The 25,572-nt window shown below is 63.7% G+C and overlaps 3 protein-coding genes across 3 annotated transcripts in view; 2 read left to right on the forward strand and 1 right to left on the reverse strand.

The window, feature by feature from the left end:
* Positions 1–1,356, forward strand: part of APEX2 (apurinic/apyrimidinic endodeoxyribonuclease 2) — a 2,649-nt gene extending 1,293 nt beyond the window's left edge. The window contains exons 4-5 of the mRNA XM_034792911.1: positions 110–179; positions 347–1,356. Of these exons, the coding sequence (XP_034648802.1) occupies positions 110–179; positions 347–1,267 (991 nt within the window). The 3' untranslated portion in view covers positions 1,268–1,356. The remainder of the gene's footprint in view (positions 1–109; positions 180–346) is intronic.
* A 5,672-nt stretch (positions 1,357–7,028) lies between these two features.
* On the reverse strand, positions 7,029–9,278 carry ALAS2 (5'-aminolevulinate synthase 2; the record flags this gene model as incomplete). Its single annotated transcript, XM_034792758.1, has 5 exons — positions 7,029–7,341; positions 7,578–7,740; positions 8,171–8,439; positions 8,794–8,958; positions 9,041–9,278. Coding segments are annotated over 5 exons (999 nt in total), but the record flags the coding sequence as incomplete, so codon positions are not given.
* Positions 9,279–15,961: 6,683 nt separating this feature from the next.
* PRICKLE3 (prickle planar cell polarity protein 3) lies at positions 15,962–25,273 on the forward strand. The gene is made up of 9 exons (XM_034792910.1): positions 15,962–16,205; positions 16,684–16,769; positions 17,629–17,812; positions 18,208–18,321; positions 18,811–18,948; positions 20,096–20,299; positions 20,498–20,684; positions 22,827–23,243; positions 23,390–25,273. The coding sequence occupies exons 1-9, from the start codon at positions 16,197–16,199 to the stop codon at positions 24,049–24,051; spliced, it is 2,001 nt and encodes a 666-aa protein (XP_034648801.1). The 5' UTR covers positions 15,962–16,196; the 3' UTR covers positions 24,052–25,273.
* Positions 25,274–25,572: the final 299 nt, after the last annotated feature.

Here is a 25,572-nt window from a genome sequence, read left to right on the forward strand (position 1 = left end):
GCCCTCCCTGGGACTCCCGCCCCCCCCCCCCTCCCCGTCCTCTCACTGCCTGGGCTCATCCCTCCAGCCTCCTGCCCCCCCCCCCCCCGCCCCATTTTTTGTCTTCCAGCCACGTCGTGATCTTGGGGGATATCAACACATCGCATCGGCCCATCGACCACTGTGAGCCAGGGGACCCGGTTAGTGCCCGGGGGGGTCCCCCCTCTAATCTGGGGGGTTGGTGGGGAGCCAGGACGCCTGAGTTCTGTCCCCAGCTCAGGAAGGGGAGTGAGGTGTAGTGGTTAGGAGGGGGAGCCAGGACTCCTGGGTTCTCCCGGATACTGACCCTCCCCTCTCCCTTCTGCAGGAGGTGTTCCGGGAGCACCCAGGCCGGCGCTGGCTGGACGGGTTCCTGTGGGCGCCAGACGGGCAGGGGCTCTTCGTCGACACCTTCCGCCTCCTGCACCCCAGCCAGCCCTACGCCTTCACCTGCTGGCGCATCGACACCGGCGCCCGGCTCACCAACCACGGCACACGGATAGACTACGTCCTGGCTGACCGGGCCCTGGCGCTGGCCGAGCTGCGGGATGCCCGCGTCCTGCCCGAGGTGCCCGGCTCTGACCACTGCCCCGTGTTGGCTGAGCTAGCGGCCACCTTTCTGCCAGCGCCCCGCTGCCCCCCACTCTGCACCCGCCACATGCCCGAATTCGCCGGCACCCAGCAGAAGCTCAGCCGGTTCCTGGTCAGGGTGGAGCGGGGAGCAGGGGCCGCGGGAGGCTGTGGGACGTGTCGAGGGGCAGGGGCGGGACCGGGGTGCTCTGCACGGAGGGGGAGACGCCTGCCCAGGGGGCAAGCGGACCTGCTGCGCTATTTCAGAGCCGCACAGGGCCAGCTGGGGACAGGCACGGCCCAGAATGCACCAGGGCAGGGCGGACAAGAGTTGGACCAGAATGCCTCAGGGCACGGGACACAGGAACCGGCCCAGGATATACTGGGGCAGGTCAGACAACAGGAGCCCTGCAATGGCATGGTGCCCAGGGAGCTGACAATGGGGCAGGCAGCGGGCACCCAGCCCAGCAGCACAGCCCGCTGGCGCGCGGTGCTGCCTGGCCCGGCTCCTCCGCCCTGCTGCCCAGCCCACGGGGAGCCCTGCGCCCTCCGAACTGTCCGCAAACCCGGCCCCAACCGTGGGCGGCGTTTCTATGTCTGTGCCCGGCCCCCAGGGCGCCCCAACGACCCCCGTGCCCGCTGCGACTTCTTCCGCTGGGCCGGCAAGGGGTGCTCGTGAGCGGGAGGCACGGGCTGGAGCAGCTCCTTCTGGAGGTTCACTCCCTGGCTCCTGTATGGGGGCCGCAGAGGAGGAAGAGAGGAAGAATCCCCCTCTGCTGTTGGTGCAGGGCATTGTGGTCCTGTTCCCCCTTCCTCACCCTGTAAACCCTTCAATTCTATTTGTAACTCTTGGGTTTTGTACGAAAGAGAAAACTCTGTCTATTTTTATAAATAAAGATGCTGAAAGACTCTGGGTTGGTGTCGTTGGGGGGGGGGGGGGGGGGAATAGGGAGCCACCTTGTCGGGGGCGTGTGTGACGAACTGGGACTGTTCTTAATGTGGTCCTTGAATGCTAAGTGGGGAGGTTGGCTGGGAAGTCAGGGGAGTGCAGCTAGGATGGTTTGCATTGGGGGATTGGCCTTGAGGGAAGACACTGGAGCATGTAACATGAGTTTCAGGGGCTGGCTCTGGCTGGCAGACAGGGCTCTGACCTCCCAAGGGGGCTGTGAGGGACAGTTCAGGGGCCGATGAGCGAATACTGAGGGCAGGGGATCCCACTGAAGCAGGAGCAGTGAGGCACAGGGGCCCAAACTATAAGGCCAGTTGGTTGACAACTGGGAGAGTAAGAGTACCCAAGCAAAACCCCCCCCATATGCCCTGGAAAGGTTAATCGCTGCCAGCTGCTGTAAATGAGGTGTCTAAGACAAGGTTATGATTATATGGCCCATTAAGGACCATCAGCTACACAATTGACCCATGGAGAGAATTCATCATCTCCATCTTGTCTTCAATGAAGCTCTGAACCAAGAACTTTGCCATTACTGTATGGAATTGAATCCATTTAACCAATTCTAACTCTCATCTCTATCTAAAGGATTGGCCACAGCATGATTTGTGGGTAGCTTGGTCCTTTGGGATCAGGAGAACCTTTTTTCTTTTACTGGGGTATTGGTTTTCATAACGATTTTTAAAGAGCAGTTGCAATGGGTGAGCAAAGAGCATATGAGGCCTTGTGACAAAAGCTCCAAGTCAAAGGGGCTAGGCATGTCAGAAGTGAATCACAGAGCAGCAAAATCTTATTGGGCAGGAAAATGTTTCTCTGGTGCAGATTACAGCTTGCAACTCAGAGTCATGGCCGAATAAATGATAGCAAGGACTTGCTAATAGCTGTTAGCACAGAAGATGGTATTGTTGCTATTTGGGTTCCAAACATTTGCCCAAGCATCAATTTTGCATTGGGGGGGGGGGGGGGGTGACGTTATTGATATAATCTGGGACCATATAAATCATTGTTGCAACCAAGGTCCAAGACAAGGTTATGGTTTACTGGTTAGGATTATGCTGTCTATCCTACACAATGGACCCATTGAGAGAAGGCAGATATATAGTCTCTTCCAGGTGTAAGAACACCTAAGGCTAATGCCTCATGTAGTCCTCCTAGTCTGGCTGGTTTGGTTTNCCCCCCATTCTCTGGCCCGACCCCCCCTGGTTGACCGCCTCTGCATGGCCGTGGATCACTTTACATTGGGCCCCGTCCCTCTTCTCGCAGGGGACACGATTTCCCTTCACAGACACGGACACTAGCGCTGCCCGGGTGGGTCCCTGCCGGGCTCACCCCCGTGGGAAGCGCCCGCAGCCGGGCAGAGCAGCCCCGGTCTCGCTTTATTGCCCCGCAGGTGCTCGGCGAGTTCCGCTCCTCGGACTCACCCCCGCGGAGAGACACGCGGAGCACGTGTGTCCGGTCGGGTCCGGTCCGGTCGCCAGCAGATGCCCGGAGCCGGGCCCCAGCCAGACCGGACGCCGGGGTCCCTTCGCCCGGCCCGGCCCCGCCGCTCCCTCCGACTCCCTGCTCCGGATGCAGCAGCAGCCGCCGCTCCCCGCGCGGGGGCCGCGCCCACTTTTATACCCGGCCGCGCCACGGGCCGGCCAATGGGGTGGCCGGACCAGCCGCGCATGCGCCCTTCTGCCCGGGCGGTCGGAGAGAGCGGCCGCTAGGTGGTGTCAGAGGGGCGGGGCCTATAAAAGGCCCCGCCCCTCAGCTGCAGCCCCCCCAAACCCCTTCACCTGGACCCCCCCCAGCCTCTGTGCATCCAGCTGCCCCCACACCTAGACACCCCCCCCCAGCTCCCAGATCCCCACTGGGCCCCTCCACACTTGGATCCTGCCTGGCGCCGAGGGGCAGTGCCCAACAGTGTTTCTGGGGCTGGGTGGGGGGCAGCCCCACCACCGAGTCTGGGGACGGGGGTTGGGAGGGGGGGCACAGTGCTCCCCCTGGCCAGGCTGGGGCCTCTGCCTGTGTTTGCTCGACCAATAAAACTGGCCGGATTTTGAAATATTGGGCGCAGAATTTTTTGGTGCTGAATGCCGCCGCCCCAGTAACAGTTGTACAATGTGTGTAGACACGGAGCCGCGTGACCAAGGCCGTGTCCGGGTGACATTAGTGGGGACTGGCTCCACTAGTGCTTTTCAGAGTCTGGTGTAAAACCAGGCCAGTGGTTCCCAAACGTTACCCACCCGGGAGCCCCTTTCACTAAAACGTCCCGTCTCGCGAACCCCCTCCTACAAATGAACCTCGCCAGGGATTTTCTCCTTGACCGGAGTATAACCGAGAAAGGCCGAGCTCTGGGAAAGCTAACACCGGGTTTTATGGCATGCGTATTACATGATGAAGGCGGCAGCCCACTTCCGCGACCGCGCGTCCGTTGCTCAATCCCTTGTCATGAGCCGAGGCCTCGTTTCACCAGGGAGTCTCAGATGTGAACAGCAGGAAGGGGTTTAAGCACCAACTCAGGGCATGTCCACACTACCCACCAGATCAACCCCCCCAAGGACTCGGGTCTTGAGCAGTGCAGGCAAACGACGCACGTTCCACCGAAGCTGAACCTTGTTCTTCGTCATCACGTTACGAAGGCCACTCGCTGCCGATTGAATGTTAAAACCAACCAAAAATTATCCGCCTCCTTTTCCATTTCTTATAAGGAGTCGAAGTTTAAATCTCCTCAGTGGGTTAGAGACACCGGCTTTGATTGGCTTCGTTCTTGGAAGTCCAGGGGCTCGGGCTGCTGGCCCCTGGGGCCCTAGGGACAGCTCTGTCTGGCCGCTGTTAGAGAGCCCCCCTCCCCCCCAAAGAACATTTCACAAACCCCAGTTTGGGAACCACAGAACCAGGCAAATCTCCAGATGAGTTGATGGACCCCCTGGAAGACCTCTGAGTACCCCAGGGCCATTGGTCTAACCCACTAGCCCCCCTTCCCCTCCCAGCCCCCCCCCGCTCTAACCCACTAGCCCGAGGCCCCCCCCCCCCGAGCTGGGGAGAGAACCCAGGAGCCCAGGCTCCCAGCCCCCCCCGCTCTAACCCACTAGCCCTCCCCTCCCCGAGCTGGGGAGAGAACCCAGGAGTCCTGGCTCCCAGCCCCCCCTGCTCTAACCCACTAGCCCCCCCCCTTCCCCTCCCAGAGCCAGGGAGAGAACCCAGGAGTCCGGGCTTCCAGCCCCCCCGCTCTAACCCACTAGCCAGAGCCCCCCGAGCTGGGGAGAGAACCCAGGAGTCCTGGCTCCCAGCCTCCCCCCACCCCTGTCACTGCATCTCCCCACCTTGGGGCAGCCATCTGGGACCACAGCCTGTGCCCTGCTCAGCCCCCCAGGCCTTTAACCCACCCGGCCCCATACCCCCCAAGACTAGAGCATAGACCCAGACCTGGAGGGTGGCAGAGGCGTGGGCCCCTCTTGCGTCCCCTCTGCCAGCCCCACACCTCGCACCCCCCCGTGGCCCCCCACCACCCCACTCAGTACCCACCCCTTGCTATCCAAGTCCCGGTCTCCCCCGCGTCCAGTACCTGCTCCCCATTCCCCCATACCTGCACCTCAGGGGTTAGGGCCGGACGCCTGGGTTCTCTGGGAGTGGCGTCTGGCGGGTTGGGGTGCGGGGGAGCCCGGACGCCTGGGTTCTCACCCCCCCGTGCTCGGTGCCTGGGGGGGAGGCGGTGCAGCAGCAACCGATGGCAACATTCAGCGCTTGGCCCGGCCCGGCCCCCTGGCCAGACGAGCTGAGTGGGGGCGGGGGGCGGAACCCAGGCGTCCGGCCGGCTCTGCGCGCAGGGGGCGCCCGGCTGCTCCTCCCCCGCCCCCCGGGATTGGGGTGACCCTCCCAGATGGGGCGGGTCAGACAGAGAGCGGGGGGGGGGGGGACAGGAGCTAAGGGGGGGCTCTCTAGGGGATGGGGTGGGGGCTCGGAGACCCATCAGGACCCAGCTGTGAAGCTAGTCATGTGACCGAATCACCTGATTTCCCCCCCCCGGCTTTCCCTGGTGACAAACAGCGCCCCCCCGTGGGCCCCCCATCCTGTCCGCCAGTCCCGGGGGTAACCCCCCCACTGGTGTCCGGGCGCAGTGGGGGGCGCCCCCAGAGATCGGGGGTGTCCCTCACACCTGACCCCTTCCAGGCCCCCTCCATGACCACGAGGTCTCGGGGGGAGAGGGGGGGCTGATGGCTGGGCTGGGGGGGGTCAGTGTTTCCCGGGGGGGGGAGCCCGGGGGCGGGGATGCCAGGCAGTGGGGCAGCAGGAACCACAGTGACCCCCCCCGCGCCCCATTTGCCCCCTCCCCGCAGGAAACACTCCAAACTTTTCTTCCAAAAATGTCTGTAACTAGGACAGCGCCGGGGGGGGGGGGCGGTGTCTCGGAGCGGGGGGGGTTGCTATTCCCACCTTGGCCACATGGGGGGGTCGTGAGTCTGTAGCCCCCACAAAGGGGGTTTAACAGCCCCCCCCCCCTCCGTGCGATGTCTGCTGGGAGGGCAGAAGGGGGGGCGCACAAGTTCCCCCCACATAAAGGACCCAATGGGCTAAATACTCCGATGTCATTTAAACCCTGCCTGGTGCCCCCCCTCCCCGAGCAGGGATCCCTCCCCATCGGGGAGGTCACAACCCCCTGTGGGGAGGGTTACAGACTCCCCCCCCGCGGCCCTTTTTTCTTCTTTGACTAACAAAATGTTTTATAATTTTTTTTCCCATGGGGGTGGCAGGAGCTCCCCCTTCCCCCCGAGAGCCCCACACGCTGGGGAGGAGACGGATGCTCCGATGTGGGGGTGGGGGGTCAAGCGAGGTGACCCCGATAGTCACAACACAGTACAGTCCCCCCCTTTGCTCTATGACTCAACACTAGAGGGGAAAGTGGGGGGCAAGACCTGAGGCGAGGGAAACGCCCCCCAAATCTGCCACCCCCCCATTGGCACACGAGGGGGGAGACACAAAATAACTTAATTCCAGCAACTGCAACATGTAAAAAAACCCCAAACACCCCCCCCCGGAAACAAAAGGCCGCAGCACCTTGGGACACCTCCTCCAATCCCCCCAGCCCCGCTGCCAAGGCCCCCAGCTGCAGATGGGGGTTCGGGGGGGGCTGATACAGTGAGTTCCTGAAACCTTGTCTGTGGGGGGGCAGCCTGGCTCTGGAATAGGCGGGGGGTGGCAGGTAGGGAGGTCAAGCCCCACTCTGGAGCAGGTGGGCTGCAGAGAGGGGGCAAGATGGGCACAACCCCCCCCCCACACACACACAGAGCACCGTGGGGCTACCCCATGGCCAAGTGCAACCGTGACCCCCTGCCACCCAGGCAGGGAGCCCAGGGGCCCACATGGTGGGGGAAGACTTGGCCTGGGATTCAATGGGTTATAGCGGAGGGCTGGGAGCCAGGACTCCTGGGTTCTCTCCCCGGCTCTGGGAGGGGAGCAGTGGGGGGATGGGTGCCCGGACGCCTGGGTTCCATGTAGTCAGGGACACAGACACAAGCTGAACGGGTTTTATTTAGAGCCCTTGTCAGGTGGTGCTGGGGGGGTCTGTCCGTCCGTCCCACGCCGGGGGGGTCCGTCCATCCGTCCCACGCCGGGGGGGGTCTGTCCGGCCGTCCCACGCCGGGGGGGTCCGTCCCGGGCTCAGGCGCTGCTGGTGAGGCACTGGGCCCCCAGGCTGCCGAAGGAATCTCTCTCCCACTCGCTCATGAGGGCGAAGTGCAGGGGCCGCTGGCAGAAGTGGCAGGAGGAGGACGCGGGGGGCTGCAGGGGGAGCCCCACGTCCTGCCAGCCCTGCACCAGCCGCTCTGGGGGGGGGGAGATGGGGTGAGACCTCTGTGCCCCCCCAGGTACCCTCCCAGCCCCTCACTGCACCAGCTGTAGGGGGGGGACTGGCGTGTGACCCCTGACCTCTGTCCCCAGACCCCCCCCCGCTGCCCCTAATCTCCCCTCCCCCCAGGATCTTCATCCTTCACCGACTGACCCCCCAAGTGCCCCCTCCCATCCCGCCTCCCGTTTACCCCCCCCAGCCCGCTGCCCTCACCCACAAAGTAGTCCATCATGGGGGGCGTGTGGTGGGGGGAGGGCGCCAGGCGCAGCAGCTCCTCGCCCCGGGGCACCGTGGGGTAGTTGATGGCCTGGACGTAGATGTTGTGCTGGGACAGGAGAAGGTCACAGAGCCGGGAGTTCAGGGCCGCGTCGCCCACCTGCAGGGGGGGGGAACCGGAGAGACAAGGGTGGGACACAGGAGTCCGGGAAATACCCCCTCCCCCCTCCACGCCCCACACACATACACCTCCAACCCACCAGACCCCACTCCCCTCCCAGAGCTGGGGAGAGAACCCAGGAGGCCTGGCTCCCAGCCCCCCTGCTCTAACCACCAGCCCCCACTCCCCTCTCAGAGCCAGGGAGAGAACCCAGGAGTCCTGGCTCCCAGCCCCCCCTGCTCTAACCCACCAGCCCCCACTCTCCTCCCAGAGCCGGGGAGAGAACCCAGGAGTCCCGGCTCCCAGCCCCTCCTGCTCTAACCCCTAGACCCCACTCCCCTCCCAGAGACGGGGAGAGAACCCAGGAGTCCTGGCTCCCAGCCCCCCCTGCTCAAGCCCCTGGCCCGAGGACCCAGGCGTCCGGCCGTACCCGGATGGGGATGATGTGGCTGGGGCAGCTGACGACGGGCAGCCCGGCGTCCATTAGCAGCTGCCGCATGTGCTTGACGTTGCGCTGGTGGGCCCGGCGCAGCCCCCGGCCCTCGGGCCCGGCCAGCACCCGCAGGGAGGCCAGGGCGCCGGCCAGCACCGGCGGGGGCAGCGAGGTGGTGAAGATGAAGCCGGCCGCGTAGGAGCGAACCGTGTCCACCAGCGCCGCTGTGCTGGCGATGTACCCCCCCACGCAGCCGAAGGCCTTCCCTGGGGGGGAGAGCGGGGTGAGACAGGGCCTGCCGGGGAGACCCCCCAGCCCCACAGCACAGCGCCCCCTAATGCCCAGCCCCCGCCTGCCGGGAGACCCCCTGCCCCACAGCACAGCGCCCCCTAGCGCCCGGCCCCGCCTGCCGGGGAGAGCCCCCTGCCCCACAGCACAGCGCCCCCTAGTGCCCGGCCCCACCTGCCGGGGAGAGACCCCCGCCCCACAGCACAGCGCCCCCTAGTGCCTCTGGCCCGCTCCCTGCCCCACAGCACCCCCCAGTGCCCGGGACTGACTGCCAAGGGAGAGCGCCCCCTGCCCAGGCCCCCGCCCCACGGTACCTCTCCCCCCCGACTCACCCAGGGTGCCGGAGACGATGTCGACCTTGCCCAGCACCCCGTCGCGCTCCCCGATGCCGGCCCCACGGGCGCCGTACAGCCCCACGGCGTGAACCTCGTCCACGAAGGTGAGGGCGCCGTGCGCGTGGGCCACATCACACAGCTCCTCCAGGGGGCAGATCCCACCTGCGGGGGGAGAGGGAGCAGCTGTGGGGGGGGTCTCTGGGATGTGGGACCGTGGGGGGGCGGAAGAGCGGGGGGTCCCTACCGTCCATGGAGTGCACGGTCTCAAAGGCCACGATCTTGGGGACGCCGGGGGGGCTGCGCCCCAGCAGCTGGGCCAGGTGCTGGGGGTCGTTGTGCCGGAAGACGTGTTTGGGGACCCCGCTGTTGCGGATGCCCTGGATCATGGAGGCATGATTCCCCGCGTCCGAGAAGATCTCACAGCCTGGCAGGGGGGCGGGGGGGGGTGTTAGTGCTGTGACCAGAACCCAGGCGTCCTGCCCCCCCCCCTCCCGGAGCCGGGGCGAGAACCCAGGAGTCCGGGCCCCAGTGTCCCCTCCTCTAACCACCAGCCCCCACTCCCCTCCCAGAGCCGGGGAGAGAACCCAGGAGTCCAGGCCCCAGCACCCGCTGCTCTAACCACCAGACCCCACTCCCCTCCCGGAGCCGGGGCGAGAACCCAGGAGTCCAGGCCCCAGTGTCCCCTCCTCTAACCACCAGCCCCCACTCCCCTCCCAGAGCGGGGAGAGAACCCAGGAGTCCTGCTCCCCCTCCCCTGCCCTTCCCTCCCGGAGCCGGGGAGAGAACCCAGGCTGTAGATAAATCTCTGCATTAAGCATCTTCGCACAACTTTCCTATGACTTTGTACCGGGTCTATCTACGTGTGAGCTCCGTTTTCATGCCACTTTGCGTCATAGAATCATAGAATCATAGAATCTCAGGGCTGGAAGGGACCTCAGGAGGTATCTAGTCCAACCCCCTGCTCAAAGCAGGACCAATCCCCAACTAAATCATCCCAGCCAGGGCTTCGTCAAGCTGGGCCTTAAAAACCTCCAAGGAAGGATATTCCACCACCTCCCTAGGGAACCCATTCCAGTGTTTCACCACCCTCTTAGTGAAATAGTTTTTCCTGATATCCAACCTGGACCTCCCCCACTGCAGCGTGAGACCATCGCTCCTTGTTCGGTCATCTGCCACCACTGAGAACAGCCGAGCTCCATCCTCTTTGGAACCCCCCTTCAGGTAGTTGAAGGCAGCTATCAAATCCCCCCTCATTCTTCTCTTCTGGGGACTAAACAATCCCAGTTCCCTCAGCCTCTCCTCATAAGTCATGTGCTCCAGACCCCTAATCATTTTTGTTGCCCTCCGCTGGACTTTTTCCAATTTTTCCACATCCTTCTTGTAGTGTGGGGCCCAAAACTGGACACAGTATTCCAGATGAGGCCTCACCAATGTCGAATAAAGGGGAACGATCACGTTCCTCGATCTGCTGGCAATGCCCCTACTTATACAGCCCAAAATGCCGTTAGCCTTCTTGGCAACAAGAGCACACTGTTGACTCATATCCAGCTTCTCGTCCACTGTGACCCCTAGGTCCTTTTCTGCAGAACTGCTACCTAGCCATTCGGTCCCTAGTCTGTAGCAGTGCATGGGATTCTTCCGTCCTAAGTGCAGGACTCTGCACTTGTCCTTGTTGAACCTCATCAGGTTTTTTTCGGCCCAATCCTCTAATTTGTCTAGGTCCCTCTGTATCTGATTCCTACCCTCTAGTGTATCTACCATGCCTCCTAGTTTAGTGTCATCTGCAAACTTGCTGAGAGTGCAGTCCACACCATCCTCCAGATCATTAATAAAGATATTAAACAAAACCGGCCCCAGGACCGACCCTTGGGGCACTCCGCTTGAAACCGGCTGTCAACTAGACATGGAGCCATTGATCACTACCCGTTGAGCCCGACGATCTAGCCAGCTTTCTATCCACCTTACAGTCCATTCATCCAGCCCATACTTCTTTAACTTGGCGGCAAGAATACTGTGGGAGACCGTATCAAAAGCTTTGCTAAAGTCAAGGAATAACACATCCACTGCTTTCCCCTCATCCACAGAGCCAGTTATCTCATCATAGAAGGCAATTAGGTTAGTCAGGCACGACTTCCCCCTCGTGAATCCATGCTGACTGTTCCTGATCACTTTCCTCTCCTCTAAATGTTTCATAATTGATTCCTTGAGGACCTGCTCCATGATTTTTCCAGGGACTGAGGTGAGGCTGACTGGCCTGTAGTTCCCCGGATCCTCCTCCTTCCCTTTTTTAAAGATGGGAAGCCCTTTGATATGGGAACTTTGTACTGAGCTCGGTATCGCCCCTACGGATGGTTAAGGTAGAAGAAAAATGTCTTTTCACTCGGAGTAGAATAGATTCCCCCCCCCTTTTAGTCAGCTGCCCCGTTGAATGAACGAGGGGTGGCTGCGGGAGGCAGCCCCCCCAGACAGCTGCACCCCGCGGAGACTAAGGACACGAACACGTGTCCAGGGGGCTCACTAGCGAAGCTCAGACATATTGGCGGCCTCGGGGGTTAGACGCCAGGACCTGCTTTCAGAAATCCCCCTTGGCAAAGAAATGTGGCAGCAGTGGGACACCCCAGAGGGAGCAGCACAAAGGACCGACGGATACAGATTTTGAAGCCGCTATAAAAATGGGGTGTCTTGCACAGGACTCCGGGACTCGTCTTGTCAACATGGGAGCGTCGATCCGGATCGACTACCCCCCTCCCGCCCCACATCTAACTAACAACAACAAGCCGGAGTGTGTGTGTGTGTGTGTGTGTGAGATACACCGTACACATGTGACACCGTGTGGATGGATACATGTATTACCAAGAAATGTGGCGCTTTGCCTCATCCCCCCTGAAAAGATCCTGGACAGTGTTTTAAGTACAACAAGGAGTCCTGGCTCCCAGCCCCCCTGCTCTAACCACTAGGCCCCACTCCCCTCCCAGAGCCAGGGAGAGAACCCAGGAGTCCTGGTTCCCAGCCCCCCCTGCTCTAACCACCAGCCCCCACTCCCCTCCCAGAGCCAGGGAGAGAACCCAGGAGTCCTGGTGTGACGAACTGGGACTGTTCTTGCTGGGGTGTGTGAATGCTGACAGGGGAGTGTGACTAGGATGGTCTGCATCGGGGGATGGGAGTCGGCCCAAGGGAACATACCTGAGCTTGTAACATGAGAACCCAGGAGGGGGTTGGAGGTCAGGTGACTCCGGGGCCCGGGAAACTGAAAAAGGCTGTGGGAGGGGTGGCTAAAAGGGAGAGTGCTGGAAGCAGGCTGGAAGCAGGCTGGAGAGATGGCTGGGAGGCAGAGATGGCTCTGACCCCCCAAAGGGGGGTGGGCTGGCATGCCCTGGGACCCCAAGCTGGACCTAACTGAGGGGGGCCCTGTTGTCTGTGCCTGCAAGACCTGTCTTGGACTGTATTCCTGTCATCCAAATAAACCTTCTGCTTTACTGGCTGGCTGAGAGTCATGGTGAATCGCAGGAAGCCGGGGGTGCAGGGCCCTGAGCCCCCCAATACTCCGTGACAACTGGTGGCAGCGGTGGGATCTACTGCACCCCGTGGACGGCGCTTCCTGCAGTAAGTGACTGGGGAGCAGTAAAACGAAGGGGGATTGACGGGGACCAGGCGTGCTGAAGAGTGAGAGAGAGACGGTTATTACCCCTGGGAGTGTGTGACCAGCGAGAAGGACTTTTGCAGTAACAGGGTCCCCCGGGGGGATCGCAGCGAGTGGTCCCAGGGGCGGAGGAGTCTGCAGCTCGACCCTGGCAGAGAGGTGGTGACCTCGAGAAGGGCTGGCACACTAGGGGTCCCCCTGGGAACTGTGGGGAGCTGTGAGCACACAGGCCGGTGAGTGGCCAGCAGGAAGATGTATGCCAAGCGGCTTAAGAGCGACCTGGTGGAGCTGTGCAAGCAGAGGCGGCTGCGCATTGGGAGGCTCACCAAAGAACAGCTCATTGCCCGGCTGGAGGCGGGAGATCGCGCGAATGAACTGATCCCTGTGTCTCAGGGAAGCAGCCTGGCAAATGCAGCGCAGGCACCAGTGTCTGTCCCAGCTGGGAGTGGTCAGCCGGCTGCTGAGGGCCTCCCGAGACCCCTCCTTCCTATGCCTAGGGGAAGGGTGGGGAGGAGCCCAGCAAATACCGAAGGCGCCGTGACCCCCCTCCCCGGCCAGCAGGGGATCCCCCCGGCGAAGCCCGCCGGCCAGCAGAGGATCCTCCCGGCGACGTTCGACATCCGTGGAGCGGAATTGGCTGGAATGGGAGAAAGAGCTAAAACTAAGAGAGCTGGAGGACCGTGAACAACAGAGACAGCATGAAGAGAGACAGCGTCAGCATGAACGGGAGGAGAAAGAGAGACAGCGTCAGCATGAACGGGAGGAGAAAGAGAGACAGAGACAGCATGAACGGGAGGAGAATGAGAGACAGCGTCAGCATGACCTGGAACTGGCGAGATTGAAGGGCAGCGAACCCCCGGCTGCGGTGAGTGAGGGGGGACCCAGGACTGCACGGAGCTTTGATAAGTGCATCCTGGCCCCACGCAAGGAGGGGGAGGACATGGATGACTTCCTGGAGGCCTTTGAGACGGCCTGCGAGCTGCACCGGGTTGATCCCGCGGACAGACTCCGGGTCCTTACCCCCTTACTGGACCCCAAATCCGTGGCATTGTACCGCCAACTGGGAGAGGCAGAGAAAGGGGACTACGAACTATTCAAAAAGGCCCTGCTACGAGAGTTTGGGCTGACTCCTGAGATGTACCGGGAAAGGTTCCGGAGTCAAGATAAAACCCCTGAGATCTCATATCTGCAACTAGCCGTCCGCATGGAAAGATACGCCAGCAAGTGGGCTGGTGGGGCCCAGACGAAGGAGGACCTGATTAAACTGCTGGTACTGGAGCAACTGTATGAGCGGTGCCCATCCGACCTGAGGCTGTGGTTGGTGGACAGAAAGCCAGAGAACCCGCGACACGCCGGGCAGCTGGCCGATGAGTTTGTAAAGAGCCGGTCAGGGGGTGGCAGGGAGGAGCCCCAAAGGAATAGGCCCGCTGCGATGCAGAGAGAGAGTCACCCTGGGACCTCCCAAAGGGGGAATATGGGGAATCCCCTCCCACGGGGAATGCCCAGCGTCAGGGACAACCGACCGGCTCGAGGGGACCCACAGGACATGAGTTGCTATTACTGCGGCCAAAGAGGCCACGTTCGGGCCCAGTGCCCCAAGCTCAAGGACAGACTGAGCAGACCGAACCCGCATAGGGTTAACTTGGTAGAGGCCCAGACGGAGGAGGGGCAGGCTTCTCACGCAAGAGGGGCTGGCAGCTTATCAACTGCTCAAGAGAGAGAAGGGCCCCAGGCCAGCTCCTTTAGGGGGCTGGATGCCCCAGACTCAGGGTTTTGGGTTTATACGGTGGGCGCGGGGCTGTCCCTCCGGAGAGAGTACCTTGTTCCCCTGGAGGTGGATGGGAGGAAGGTCAATGGATACTGGGATACGGGCGCAGAGGTGACGCTGGCCCGGCCCGAGGTGGTGGCCCCAGATCAGGTGGTGCCCAACTCCTACCTGACCCTGACGGGGGTGGGCGGAACACCAGTCAAAGTGCCCGTGGCAAGGGTACACCTGAAGTGGGGGGCCAAGGAGCCCCAAGGATGTGGGGGTACACCCGTATTTGCCCACTGAGGTATTGATGGGGGGGGACCTGGAGAACTGGCCAAGCAACCCCCAAAAGGCACTGGTTGTGACCCGCAGTCAGAGCCGGCGAGGGGCACTGCGCCCTGGCCTTGGGGGGGGTGCCTTGCCTGAGGCGTAGGACCCTAACCTGGTGGGGAGGGAACGCCCAGGGACACGGCTCAGGGAGGCTGCAGCTTCAGACCCAGCGGGCGAGAAAGAGCAGGTGGCCATCCCTGTCCCAGCTGCTGAGTTCCAGGCCGAGTTGCAGAGAGATCCCTCCTTGCGGAAGATAAGGGACCTGGCCGACCTCAATGCGGTACAGACCATGGGACGAGGTGGCCGGAAAAGGTTCCTGTGGGAGAAGGGGTTTCTGTACCGAGAATGGGCTCCCCCAGGGAAAATGGAGTCAGGGGGGATCAGGAGGCAGCTGGTGGTACCCCAGAAGTATCGCCGCCAGCTGCTGTGCCGGGCCCATGACATTCCCCTCTCAGGGCACCAGGGAACCTGGCGTACCCAGCAGAGGCTGCTACGGAGCTTTTACTGGCCTGGGGTCTTTGTTACTGTCAGTCACTGGCTAAAGTGACCCCGCTCAGTTCGGTCTCGAAGGGGAGAGAGATGTGACGAACTGGGACTGTTCTTGCTGGGGTCTGTGAATGCCGACAGGGGAGTGTGACTAGGATGGTCTGCATCGGGGGATGGGAGTCGGCCCAAGGGAACATACCTGAGCTTGTAACATGAGAACCCAGGAAGGGGTTGGAGGTCAGGTGACTCCGGGGGCCGGGAAACGGAACAAAGGCTGTGGGAGGGGTGGCTAAAAGGGAGAGGGCTGGAAGCAGGCTGGAGAGATGGCTGGGAGGCAGAGATGGCTCTGACCCCCCAAAGGGGGGGGGGCTGGGATGCCCTGGGACCCCAAGCTGGACCTAACTGAGGGGGTCCCTGTTNGGGGCTGTGGGGGGAGAGGATTTCCTGAATGGGGGGCAGAGGGGACGACGATGTCTTGGGGGCCCTTGAGTTGGGAGGGGCAGTGCTTGGGGGCACTGTGCCGGGGAAAGGGGTCCTGACTTAGAGGCCGTGGGACAGGAGGGGAGGTTGGGGGGCTGTGTATGGGGACCCGGGGTGGGGAGGGACGGTGGGGGGCTGGAGAAGGGGCACAGGATTGCTGTGGGGAGCGGGGCAGGAGCGCAGGTTGTGGGGGGAGCTCCCGGCTACTCCAGTGCCGGCCTCTCCCAGCAGGGGGTGCTGTGGGGAGTGGGGGGGCGGGTTGCTGAGGTGTGATTAGGGTCAAGGGGGCCGCGGTCTTTCTCTCATTCACCCCCTTCCCCGGCTTGTCTCCTCTGCCAGGCTGGGCACTGCCCCGACCCACCCCACCTCTGGCATAGGGGGTGGGTTCCTCGGCATGACTCCCCCATATTTGGTCTCCCCTTGACATGACCTTCTCCAAGGGGAAGGGGTGGGGGGGTGGGTGGGTGGGTCCCCCCCAATTACACACGCCCAGTTACACCCCCGGCCCCTCCTGCTCTCTGCCCCCCTCCCTTGGCCACGGCCCAGCTCTCGGCGTGCGTCACGCTCCGCTGAGCCGAGCTGGGGCAGGTCCTGGCGTGCGGGACGGCTCTCGCCTCCCACAATGCCCTGGGCCGGCGCGGTTGGCGTCTGAGCTCCCACAAGCCCCAGCGTGACCCAGGTGGCCCGGCACCGCGGCTCCCACGAGCCCCCTGCATGGCTGAGGTTGGTGGCTCGGCTCCCACAATCCCCTGGGGTGGTGGGTTTTACTCCCACAGTGCCCTGGGGCGCCCTGGTTGGCGTCTGGGATCCCACAATCCCCGGGGTGCCCTGATTGGCGGGATTTGCACCCACAATGCCCTGGGGCGCCCTGGTTGGCGTTTGAGATCCCACAATGCCCAGGGGCACCCTGGTTGGGGTCTGGACTCCCACAATGCCCTGGGTGCAGGGGTGGTGGCTCCTGTCCCTGCCCCAGACCTGCCCCCCGGCAGGGTTTGGGGGGGCTCCAGCCTCTGCCTTGGCAGCTCAGAGCGGGGCGCGTGGCCATGGGGCTGGAGAGACACCCCCACCCCGCCCAGAGCCGGCGATGGGACCCAGGAGTCCTGGCTCCCAGACCCGCTCCCCTGCTCTAACCACCAGACCCCACAGTTTCGGGGGGGGGGGGCCGTGGCGGGTGGTGACGCTCTGTGTCTGCGCCCCGCAGCCGCCCGAAGATGCCGACCCCGACCGGGGGCAGCCGTGCCACACGTGTGGGGACCAGTGCCCCGGCTTCCTGGTGCACGGATGGAGGTAGGGACCCTGCGCTGGCCTGCTGCCCCCCCCGGCACCCACCCCTCTGCCCCCCAGCACCCTGCTGCCCCCCGGCACCCACCCCGCTGCCCATCGCAGCCGCCCCCAGCCTCCTGCCCATCCCACCCCGCTCACCCCCAGCACCCTCCCGCACTCCCCACTTCTCCCCCCCATGAGGCAGCAAAGGGCCTGGCCTTGTGCCCGGCGGGGGACTCAGACAAGCTGGGCCCCGTTTCCAGCCCAGTAGTGCTGTGAGGCCCAGGCCGTTGGGGTTAATGGGCTGAAGGAGACTCTGCACCTGCTGCATGGGGGGAAGGGGGATGAGACCAGGGCCCCTCCCCCTCCCAGTGACCCCTTCCCCAAGACACTCCTCCCCGACCCCTTCCCCCACCCATGCCCAGCCTACAGCCCCACTCCTGGTCCTCCAGGAGTCACCCTCTGCTTCAGTGTATTTATTGTAGGGTCTCTCCCAGGGCGAAGAGGGGCGTGTGTTATTGTCGGGTCTCTCTGGGGGGGCATGTGTTATTGTAGGGTCTCTCTGTGGATGGACAGTGCATTGTTGTGGGATCTCTCCAGGGGTGGGGCTGGTGCATTATTGTAGGGTCTCTGTGGGGGTGGGCAGTGCATTGTTGTGGGGTCTCTCCGGGGTTGGGGCCAGTGTGTTATTGTAGGGTCTCTCTGGGGGGGGGAGGGGCGGTGCGTTATTGTAGGGTCTCTCCAGGGGTGGGGCTGGTGTATTATTGTAAGGTCTCTCGGGGGGGGCGGTGTGTTATTGTAGGGTCTCTCGGGGGGGGCGGTGCATTATTGTAGGGTCTCTCTGGGGGGGCGGTGTGTTATTATAGGGTCTCCCCGCCCCCAGGAAGATCTGCCAGCACTGCAAGTGCCCTCGGGAGGAGCACGCAGTGCGGGCGGTGCCCGTCGACCTGGAGCGCATGATGTGCCGGCTCATCTCGGACTTCCAGCGCCACTCGATCTCCGACGACGACTCGGGCTGCGCCTCCGAGGAGTACGCCTGGGTGCCGCCCGGCCTCAAGCCGGAGCAGGTGAGCCCCGCCCCCTGGGGGTCCCAAAGCCCCGCCCCCTGGTGACCCCCACCCCCTGGGAGAGCCCCACCTCCTGTAGTGAGGTGTCCCATAGCCCCACCCCTTTATTCCTGGAGGTGGAAGCCACGCCCACATAGGTACATGGACACCGCCCCCCATTGGGATCCTAGACCCGCCCCCAAGGGGGCCGAAGCCACGCCCGCATAGGGGCCAGAGATAACCTACGGGGGTGGAGGGGGGAAATCGAAGGCACGGCGCAGGGCTTCCAGCTCCTCCCCCTGTGGCCATCCCAGCCCCAACCCTGCTCTGTGACTACACCCCTTGGGGTGGCCAGGCCATGCCCCCTGGGCCTGACACCTCTTCCCCCCCCCCCCCGGCCCTTCTCCCCACGCCAGGTGTATCAGTTCTTCAGCTGCCTCCCTGAGGACAAGGTGCCCTATGTGAACAGTCCTGGAGAGCGGTACCGGATCCGCCAGCTCCTGCACCAGCTGCCCCCCCACGACAGCGAGGTGAGGGGCCAGGCTCTGGGGGGCGGGGAGCGGGTTGGAGGGCTGGGCCGGGGGGCACCCTCCGCTGGCAGGCCGGCTCCGTGCGGCAGGAGGCGGCCCTAAACGAGATCCTGATCTAAAAGTTCCCCTGGCATATTTTCCCCCAAGAGACCAGGAGCGAACCCCGGCGTCCGGGCCAAATCCCAGTTCAAGGGATTCCAGTCGGCCTCCCTTGGTCTCTCTTTCCGCCTCAGAGTGGTCTGTGGTGTCTCTGTGCGGCTGTTCCCCAGCTGCCCCACCCCAGAGCTGGCTGCATCTCAGCGCCGGGTGAGCTGTCCCCATGCGCCGTTATGTGCGGCTGTTCCCCAGCTGCCCCACCCCAGAGCTGGCTGCATCTCAGCGCCGGGTGAGCTGTCCCCATGCGCCGTTATGTGCGGCGGTTCCCCAGCTGCCCCGCCCCAGAGTTGGCTGCATTTTGGTGCTGGCTCAGTTGGTCTCTCCGTGTCCCAGGCTCAGTACTGCAGCCCTCTGGAGGAGGAAGAGAAGAAGGAGCTGAAGCTTTTCTCCCAGCAGCGGAAGCGGGAGAATCTCGGACGGGGGACGGTCCGGCTGTTCCCGGTCACCATTACTGGTGCCATCTGTGAACAGGTACCCAGCACGCCCCCCCGCCTGTGCCCCCTCTCGCCCCTCCCACTCCACTACCCCAGTGGGATTTTGGGAGCAAAAACCCACCCCCATGGGCTGTGCAAAGCATTGTGGGAGCCGGGACGCCACCCTCGGCAGGGCAGGGAGTTGTGGGTGCTGATTGGGAGTTCTGGGAGGGGAGTGGGGTCTAGTGGTTAGAGCAGGGGGGGTTGGGAGCCAGGACTCCTGGGTTCTCTCCCCGGCTCTGGGAGGGGAGTGGGGGCTGGTGGTTAGAGCAAGGGGGCTGGGAGCCAGGACTCCTGGGTTCTCTCTCTGGCTCTGGGAGGGGAGTGGGCACTAGTGGTTAGAGCAGGGGGGGCTGGGAGCCCGGACGCCTGGGTTCTCTCTCTAGCTCTGGGAGGGGAGTGGACACTAGTGGTTACAGCAGGGGGGGCTGGGAGCCCGGACGCCTGGGTTCTCTTTCTGGCTCACACCCCGGCAGCTCTAATCCCATGCTGAGCACTCAGTCCCGGCTATGCTGCCCAGACTCATCTGTTGGGTGAGGAGGGGCGGGGCCTGCGCCCAAAGCCCCGCCCAGAGCTCGGGCTCCCCTCCCCCTGCCCTTGGAGGCACCAGTCAGCGAGTAGCTGAGCAGTGACACCTACAGGCCAGAGGGGGCATTGCAGCATCTGACAGTCTCCTACCCTATTCCCTGCCCCCCACGCTAGCCAGCCCCCTGCCCTGGGGCCAGATGGGAGACGGCGCCCCCTAGAGGGGACAGTCCCGGCCCCATTCCCTGCCCCCCTGAGCCAGCCAGTCCCTGCCCTGGGGCCAGATGGGAGACGGCGCCCCCTAGAGGGGACAGGCCCCTGCCCCATTCCCCGCCCCCCTGAGCCAGCCAGCCCCCTGCCCCGGGGCCAGATGGGAGACAGCGCCCCCCAGAGGGGACAGGCCCCTGCCCCATTCCCCACCCCCCTGAGCCAGCCAGTCCCTGCCCTGGAGCTGGATGGGAGCTGGCGCCCCCTAGAGGGGACAGGCCCCTGCCCCATTCCCCGCCCCCCTGAGCCAGCCAGTCCCTGCCCTGGGGCTTGTGGGAGCCGGCGCCCCCCAGAGGGGACAGGCCAGGTGCCTGGCTCCCTGTGACCGGTCTCTCTCTCTCTCTGCGGGGCAGTGCGGGAAGCAGATCCGTGGCGGGGACATCGCGGTGTTTGCCAGCCGGGCGGGGCACGGGGCCTGCTGGCACCCCCAGTGCTTCCAGTGCACGACCTGCCAGGAGCTGCTGGTGGATCTCATCTACTTCTACCAGGAGGGGAAGATCTACTGCGGGCGGCACCACGCCGAGCACCTCAAACCCCGCTGCCAGGCCTGTGACGAGGTGAGGGCGGGGGGCCGGCGGTGAGGCTCTGGAGGGGGCAGGAGCGTGGTGGGGGGATCAGGGGGTCGGTGGGGGGGATCTGATGGTCCAGACAGGTTCTCTGTGGTTGGGATTGTGGGGTCCGGGAGAGTGGCCTGGGGGGGAATCTGAGGGGGTCCCCACAGGGGCTCAGAGGGACGTGCCTCCATCTCCCTCCAGATCATCTTCGCCGACGAGTGCACGGAGGCCGAGGGCCGCCACTGGCACATGCGCCATTTCTGCTGCTTCGAGTGCGAGGAGGCGCTGGGCGGGCAGCGTTACGTCATGCGTCAGAGCCGCCCCTACTGCTGCCGCTGCTACCAGGCCCTCTACGCCGAGTACTGCGACGCCTGCGGGGAGCCCATCGGTAGGGGGACCCCGGCGTCCGGGCAGCGGGGGGACCCGGGGTCTGGGGACCGTGGAGAGCGGGGGGACCCCGGCGTCCGGGCAACGGGGGGACCCGGGGTCTGGGGACCGTGGAGAGCGGGGGGACCCCGGCGTCCGGGCAACGGGGGGACCCGGGGTCTGGGGACCGTGGAGAGCGGGGGGACCCCGGCGTCCGGGCAACGGGGGGACCCGGGGTCTGGGGACCGTGGAGAGCGGGGGGACCCCGGCGTCCGGGCAACGGGGGGACCCGGGGTCTGGGGACCGTGGAGAGCGGGGGGACCCCGGCGTCCGGGCAACGGGGGGACCCGGGGTCTGGGGACCGTGGAGAGCGGGGGGACCCCGGCGTCCGGGCAACGGGGGGACCCGGGGTCTGGGGACCGTGGAGAGCGGGGGGACCCCGGCGTCCGGGCAACGGGGGGACCCGGGGTCTGGGGACCGTGGAGAGCGGGGGGACCCCGGCGTCCGGGCAACGGGGGGACCCGGGGTCTGGGGACCGTGGAGAGCGGGGGGACCCCGGCGTCCGGGCAGCGGGGGGACCTGGGTTCTGGGGACCGTGGAGAGCGGGGTTACCTCGGCGTACGGGCAGCGGGGGGACCTGGGTTCTGGGGACCGTGAAGAGCGGGGTTACCTCAGCATCCGGCCAGTGGGGGTACCCAGCATGTGGGGACCGTGGAGAATAGGTAGACGCCGGCGTCCAGGCAGCAGGGGGAGCTGGTGTCTGGGAGCCATGGAGCGTGGGAGTACCCTGGCATCTGGGAAGTGGCGGGACCCAGTGTCCGGGGACCGTGGAGAAGAGGCAGACACCGGCGTCCAGGCAGCAGGGGGAGCTGGTGTCTGGGAGCCATGGAGAGCGGGGAGACCCCAGCGTCTGGGCAGTGGGGGGACCTGGGGACCGTGGAGAACAGGCGGACCCTGGCGTCCGATGTTAACCCCTGATTATATAGGGCTGATTTATTATAGGCTCGCCAATGATCTGACCAGCAGATACTGTCCCAAAATCAGGCTACAGAATTAGTGAAGCGAGTTCAGTCCATTCAACCAAACGAGCGAGTAACCAAAGCTCCGAATCACAGCGCCCCAAAGACGTCGTCCCGCTCTAGAGTGTCTGGCGCTTCGCTCCCTTATGGCGTCCTGGCAGTATCCAGAATATTCGAACCTGTGCCCGGCCGTCCATGCTCAAATCTGAGCCGGATAGGGGACGCTTACTCCCTGGGCTGGCACGTTCTCACATAGTCCTGCGCATTCATCTCGATTAGCTCGTTCTCGAAAGCGTTTCCTTTGGCCTGAGCCGTTACTTCTATGCCCTTGCGGTTACCGGTCCGTCCCAGAGTTTGGGTAAACACATTTGGTTCCCCATTCAGAGTCACAAGGGGTAACCGGTGGGCCCCAGCTATCTAGGCCAAAGATTACAGACACGTGTGCTAACTCGCTCTAGCTAATCAGACAGGATACAGACCTGCAGGTTCCTTGCGTTACAGCCGAGTAGAACGAGATAATGGCTGCTGAAATGGAAACACCAAAATCATATAATTGATCAAACCGATTATATAATATAGGAAGCTAGGAAAGTAACCCCATGGGCTACACCGGGCAGTGGGGGGACCTGGTGTACGGGAACTGTGGAGAGCGGGGGGACCTGGTGTCTAGGCAGCAGAGGGACTCGGCATCTGGGGACCATGAAGAGCGGGGGGACCCCGGCATCTGGGCAGCAGGGGGTCCTGCTGTCTGGGGACCTGGAGAGCAGGGCACCCCAGTGTCTAGGCAGCAGGGGGACATGGCATCCAGGGACTGTGGAGAGTGGGGAGACTTGGTATCTGGGGACAATAAAGAGTGGAGGACCCAGGCGTCCGGGCAGCAGGGGGTCCCCGGCCTCCAGGCAATGGAAAAGGAGGGAGCACCTAGGCAGCAGAGGGACCCAGGTGTCCGGGGACTCATGAAGCAGGAAAGCAGGTGCCCGGGAAGTGGGGGCAGGGGGTGTAGGGAGCACCCAGGCATCAGAATAGAACGGAGGAGTCCTGGCTCCCAGCCCCACCCCCCGTTCCAGCCCCCTCTCCCCTCCCAGAGCTGGAATAGAACCCCGGAGTCCTGGGTGACGTTGTGCCCCCATCTCTGCCCCCGACAGGCATCAACCAGGGCCAGATGACCTACGAGGGCCAGCACTGGCACGCCACCGACGCCTGCTTCTGCTGCACCCGCTGCCGGCTGCCGCTGCTGGGCAAACCCTTCCTCCCCAAGGGGGGGCAGATCTTCTGCTCCCGGGGCTGCAGCCTGGGCGGGGACGAGGCCAGCGCCTCGGACTCCTGCGACTCGGCCCTCCACGGCCCCCGCCCCCAGGACAGGCGCCGGGCCCCCCTCCGCCGCCCGCCTGTCGCCCGCTCCGTCTCCTTCGCCGGCCGCCCTGCCCCAGCCCGGGGCTCGGACCCTGGCGGGCGGCGCAGCTGGAGCGGGACCCCCGGGGCGGAGGAGGGGGGCGAGCCGGCCGGATGCACCTCGCGGGGCACCTCCACCTGCCCGCGACCCCCGGAGGAGGAGGAAGGAGGTGAGACTGGGGAGCAATCCCGGAGGGGGGGAGAGGGGGGCAGCGGGGGTTGCACAGATGGGGGGGGTTCCCGGCGGGGGGGGGGGGGAGGTGGGCGGCATGGCAGCTCCTGTCTCTAACCCCCCGCCCCGTCTCTCTCCCCCCAGGTTCCGAGTCCCATTTCCACCGCGGCGTCCCCCACCGACACTCCATGCCCGAGCTAGGCCTGGCCCCGGCCAAGGGGGCCGACTGGACCAGCAGCTCCATCTCCAAGCTCTCGGTCTCCCCCCGGCTCAGCCTGGGGCCCGCCCTGGAGGGCGGGGGGGCAGCGGTGGGGGAGGGAGGCTTCCCCCGGGGTGCCGCCCCCCGAGTGAGCTTCCGCGAGCCCCTGGTGGCGGGCGAGCCGGGGGGGTCCCGCAGCGCCCAGCTGCATCGGCGCCGGCCCCGCGCCCGGCGCTGCTCCTCCTCCGACAACGCCCTGCACCTGGCGGGGGAGGAGGAGCCTGAGGGGGGGCTCCCCCCGGAGGAGCAGGGCCGGGGGGGGCGGCGCTTGGTCTATTCGGCCTCAGAGGGGGCCTTCCCCCCCAGCCACCGGCGCCGTTACCTCCGGGGCCGCGGCGGCCCCTGGCACGACTCCTCCTCCTCCTCTTCCTCCTCGGACTCGGAGGAGGAAGGCTACTTCCTCGGGGAGCCCATCCCCCTGCCTCCCCACCTGCGGGGCGGGGCCAGCCCCCCTCCGACCGCTGAGGCGGGACCCCCCCGGCAGGGAGGGGGCAAAAGGCGCCAGGGGCTGCGGGGGGCTCGGGACAGGAGCTGCGTGGTGGCCTGAGTTGACCTTTGAACTTTGACCCTCCTGCTGGCAACAACCTCTCCAGTGTGACCTGTCCACGGTGGCCTCTGACCTGCACTCGTGACCTTTTAACTCTGACCCCCCCGTCAGCAACCTTTGACCTTGGCTTTCAGCCTTTGGTCACCCTTTTGAACTTTGACCTCTCCAGTGTGGCCTCTGACCTTTGCTTGTGACCTTTAGACTTTGACCTCTCCGCTGTGAGTTCTGACCTTTAGTGGTCACCTTCCATGGAGGACCTTTGAACGTCGACCTTTTCTGGTGTCACCCCTGACCTTTCACCTGGGACTCTCAGCGATTGGCTTCTGCATTGGAATCTCTGACCTTTGATCTGTGACCTTTCCAGATCTATGACCTTTGTGACCTTTTGTCTGGAATCCTTAGCCATTGGCCTCTGTGGCGACCTCTGACCTTTGCTGTGAATGCTCGGCGGTTGATCTTTCCACTATGACCTTAACTCATCACGTTTCACTGGGGACCTTTGGACTTTGACCTTTCCGCTGTGACCTTTGACCTTGTCGACCTGGGACTTTGCGCTGTGACCTTTCAACTTTAACCTCTGGCCAAGGATCCTGGGGCAATGACCTCTCAACAGCGACCTTGCCCCTTGTCTTTGCCCTGGGGCTGTGGATGGTTGGACCTCGCCCTTGTGATTTTTGACCTCTCCTCAGGGACCTATGAACACTGACCTGCCCATTGTGACCTTTGAACCCTACTCAGGATCTTTGCATCGGTGACCTTTGAACTCTGGTTGGCACCTTTCCACTGTGGCTGGTTAGATTTGGTGGCGACCTTTGACCTGCTGGTGGTGAGCTTTCCCTTGTGGCCTTTGACCTTTCCACTGTGCCCCTTGACTTTTGGCTGGGAACTTTGACCTCTAACCCCTGAAAATGCCTTCCCACTCTGACCTTTGCCTTTTGGATGGGACCCTTGCACTGTGACTTTGGGGCCCTTGACCTGTTGACTTTTGTGCTTTGCCCTTTCATCCCTCTCACATGGGGGATCATCACTGACCTGTGACTTGTCCATTGTGACCTTTGAACTTTGACCTGGGAGGGGGTCAGCAGGATTTTGGCTTTTTTTTTTTTTTTTGGGTGTGTTCCCTCATTTAGATCAGTTTTTTTTTGATTGTTTAATAGTGGAACAATTGGGGGGTTCAGTTCCCACCCTCCAGACCCTCTTTGGGGCTGTGCTGGGGGGAAGGGGGAGGGGGGTTGCAGAGCATGGGGGTACAGTTATGTGTGGGAGTACACCCTGTACTGGCCCCTGTACAGAATTGGGGTCCCTGCTGTGTCTGGAATTTAACCTTCCAAGTTGTTTTTCTATTAAAGGGTTAATTTAAAGAAAAAAAAGCAACCTTTTTAATAAGAGTCCTTTAAAACCTGGATCCGAGTCTGAGCTGTCCCCTTGTGGCGTTATATGCCACTGTTCCCCAGGTGCCCCTCCCCAGAGGTGGCTGCATCTCAGCACCGGGTGAGCAATGGAGGGGGTTATTCCTTTTCC

The sequence above is a fragment of the Trachemys scripta genome, chromosome 16, assembly GCF_013100865.1.
Source record: "Trachemys scripta elegans isolate TJP31775 chromosome 16, CAS_Tse_1.0, whole genome shotgun sequence".
NCBI classification, from domain to species: domain Eukaryota; kingdom Metazoa; phylum Chordata; order Testudines; family Emydidae; genus Trachemys; species Trachemys scripta.

What these genes read in the sequence shown, in the direction of transcription:
- PRICKLE3 (XM_034792910.1), top strand. An exon ending in TGCCCCCCCACGACAGCGAG is followed by an intron (nt 18,322 to 18,810) that starts GTGAGGGGCCAG and finishes TCCGTGTCCCAG; the next exon opens with GCTCAGTACTGCAGCCCTCT. An exon ending in CCCGGAGGAGGAGGAAGGAG is followed by an intron (nt 23,244 to 23,389) that starts GTGAGACTGGGG and finishes CTCTCCCCCCAG; the next exon opens with GTTCCGAGTCCCATTTCCAC.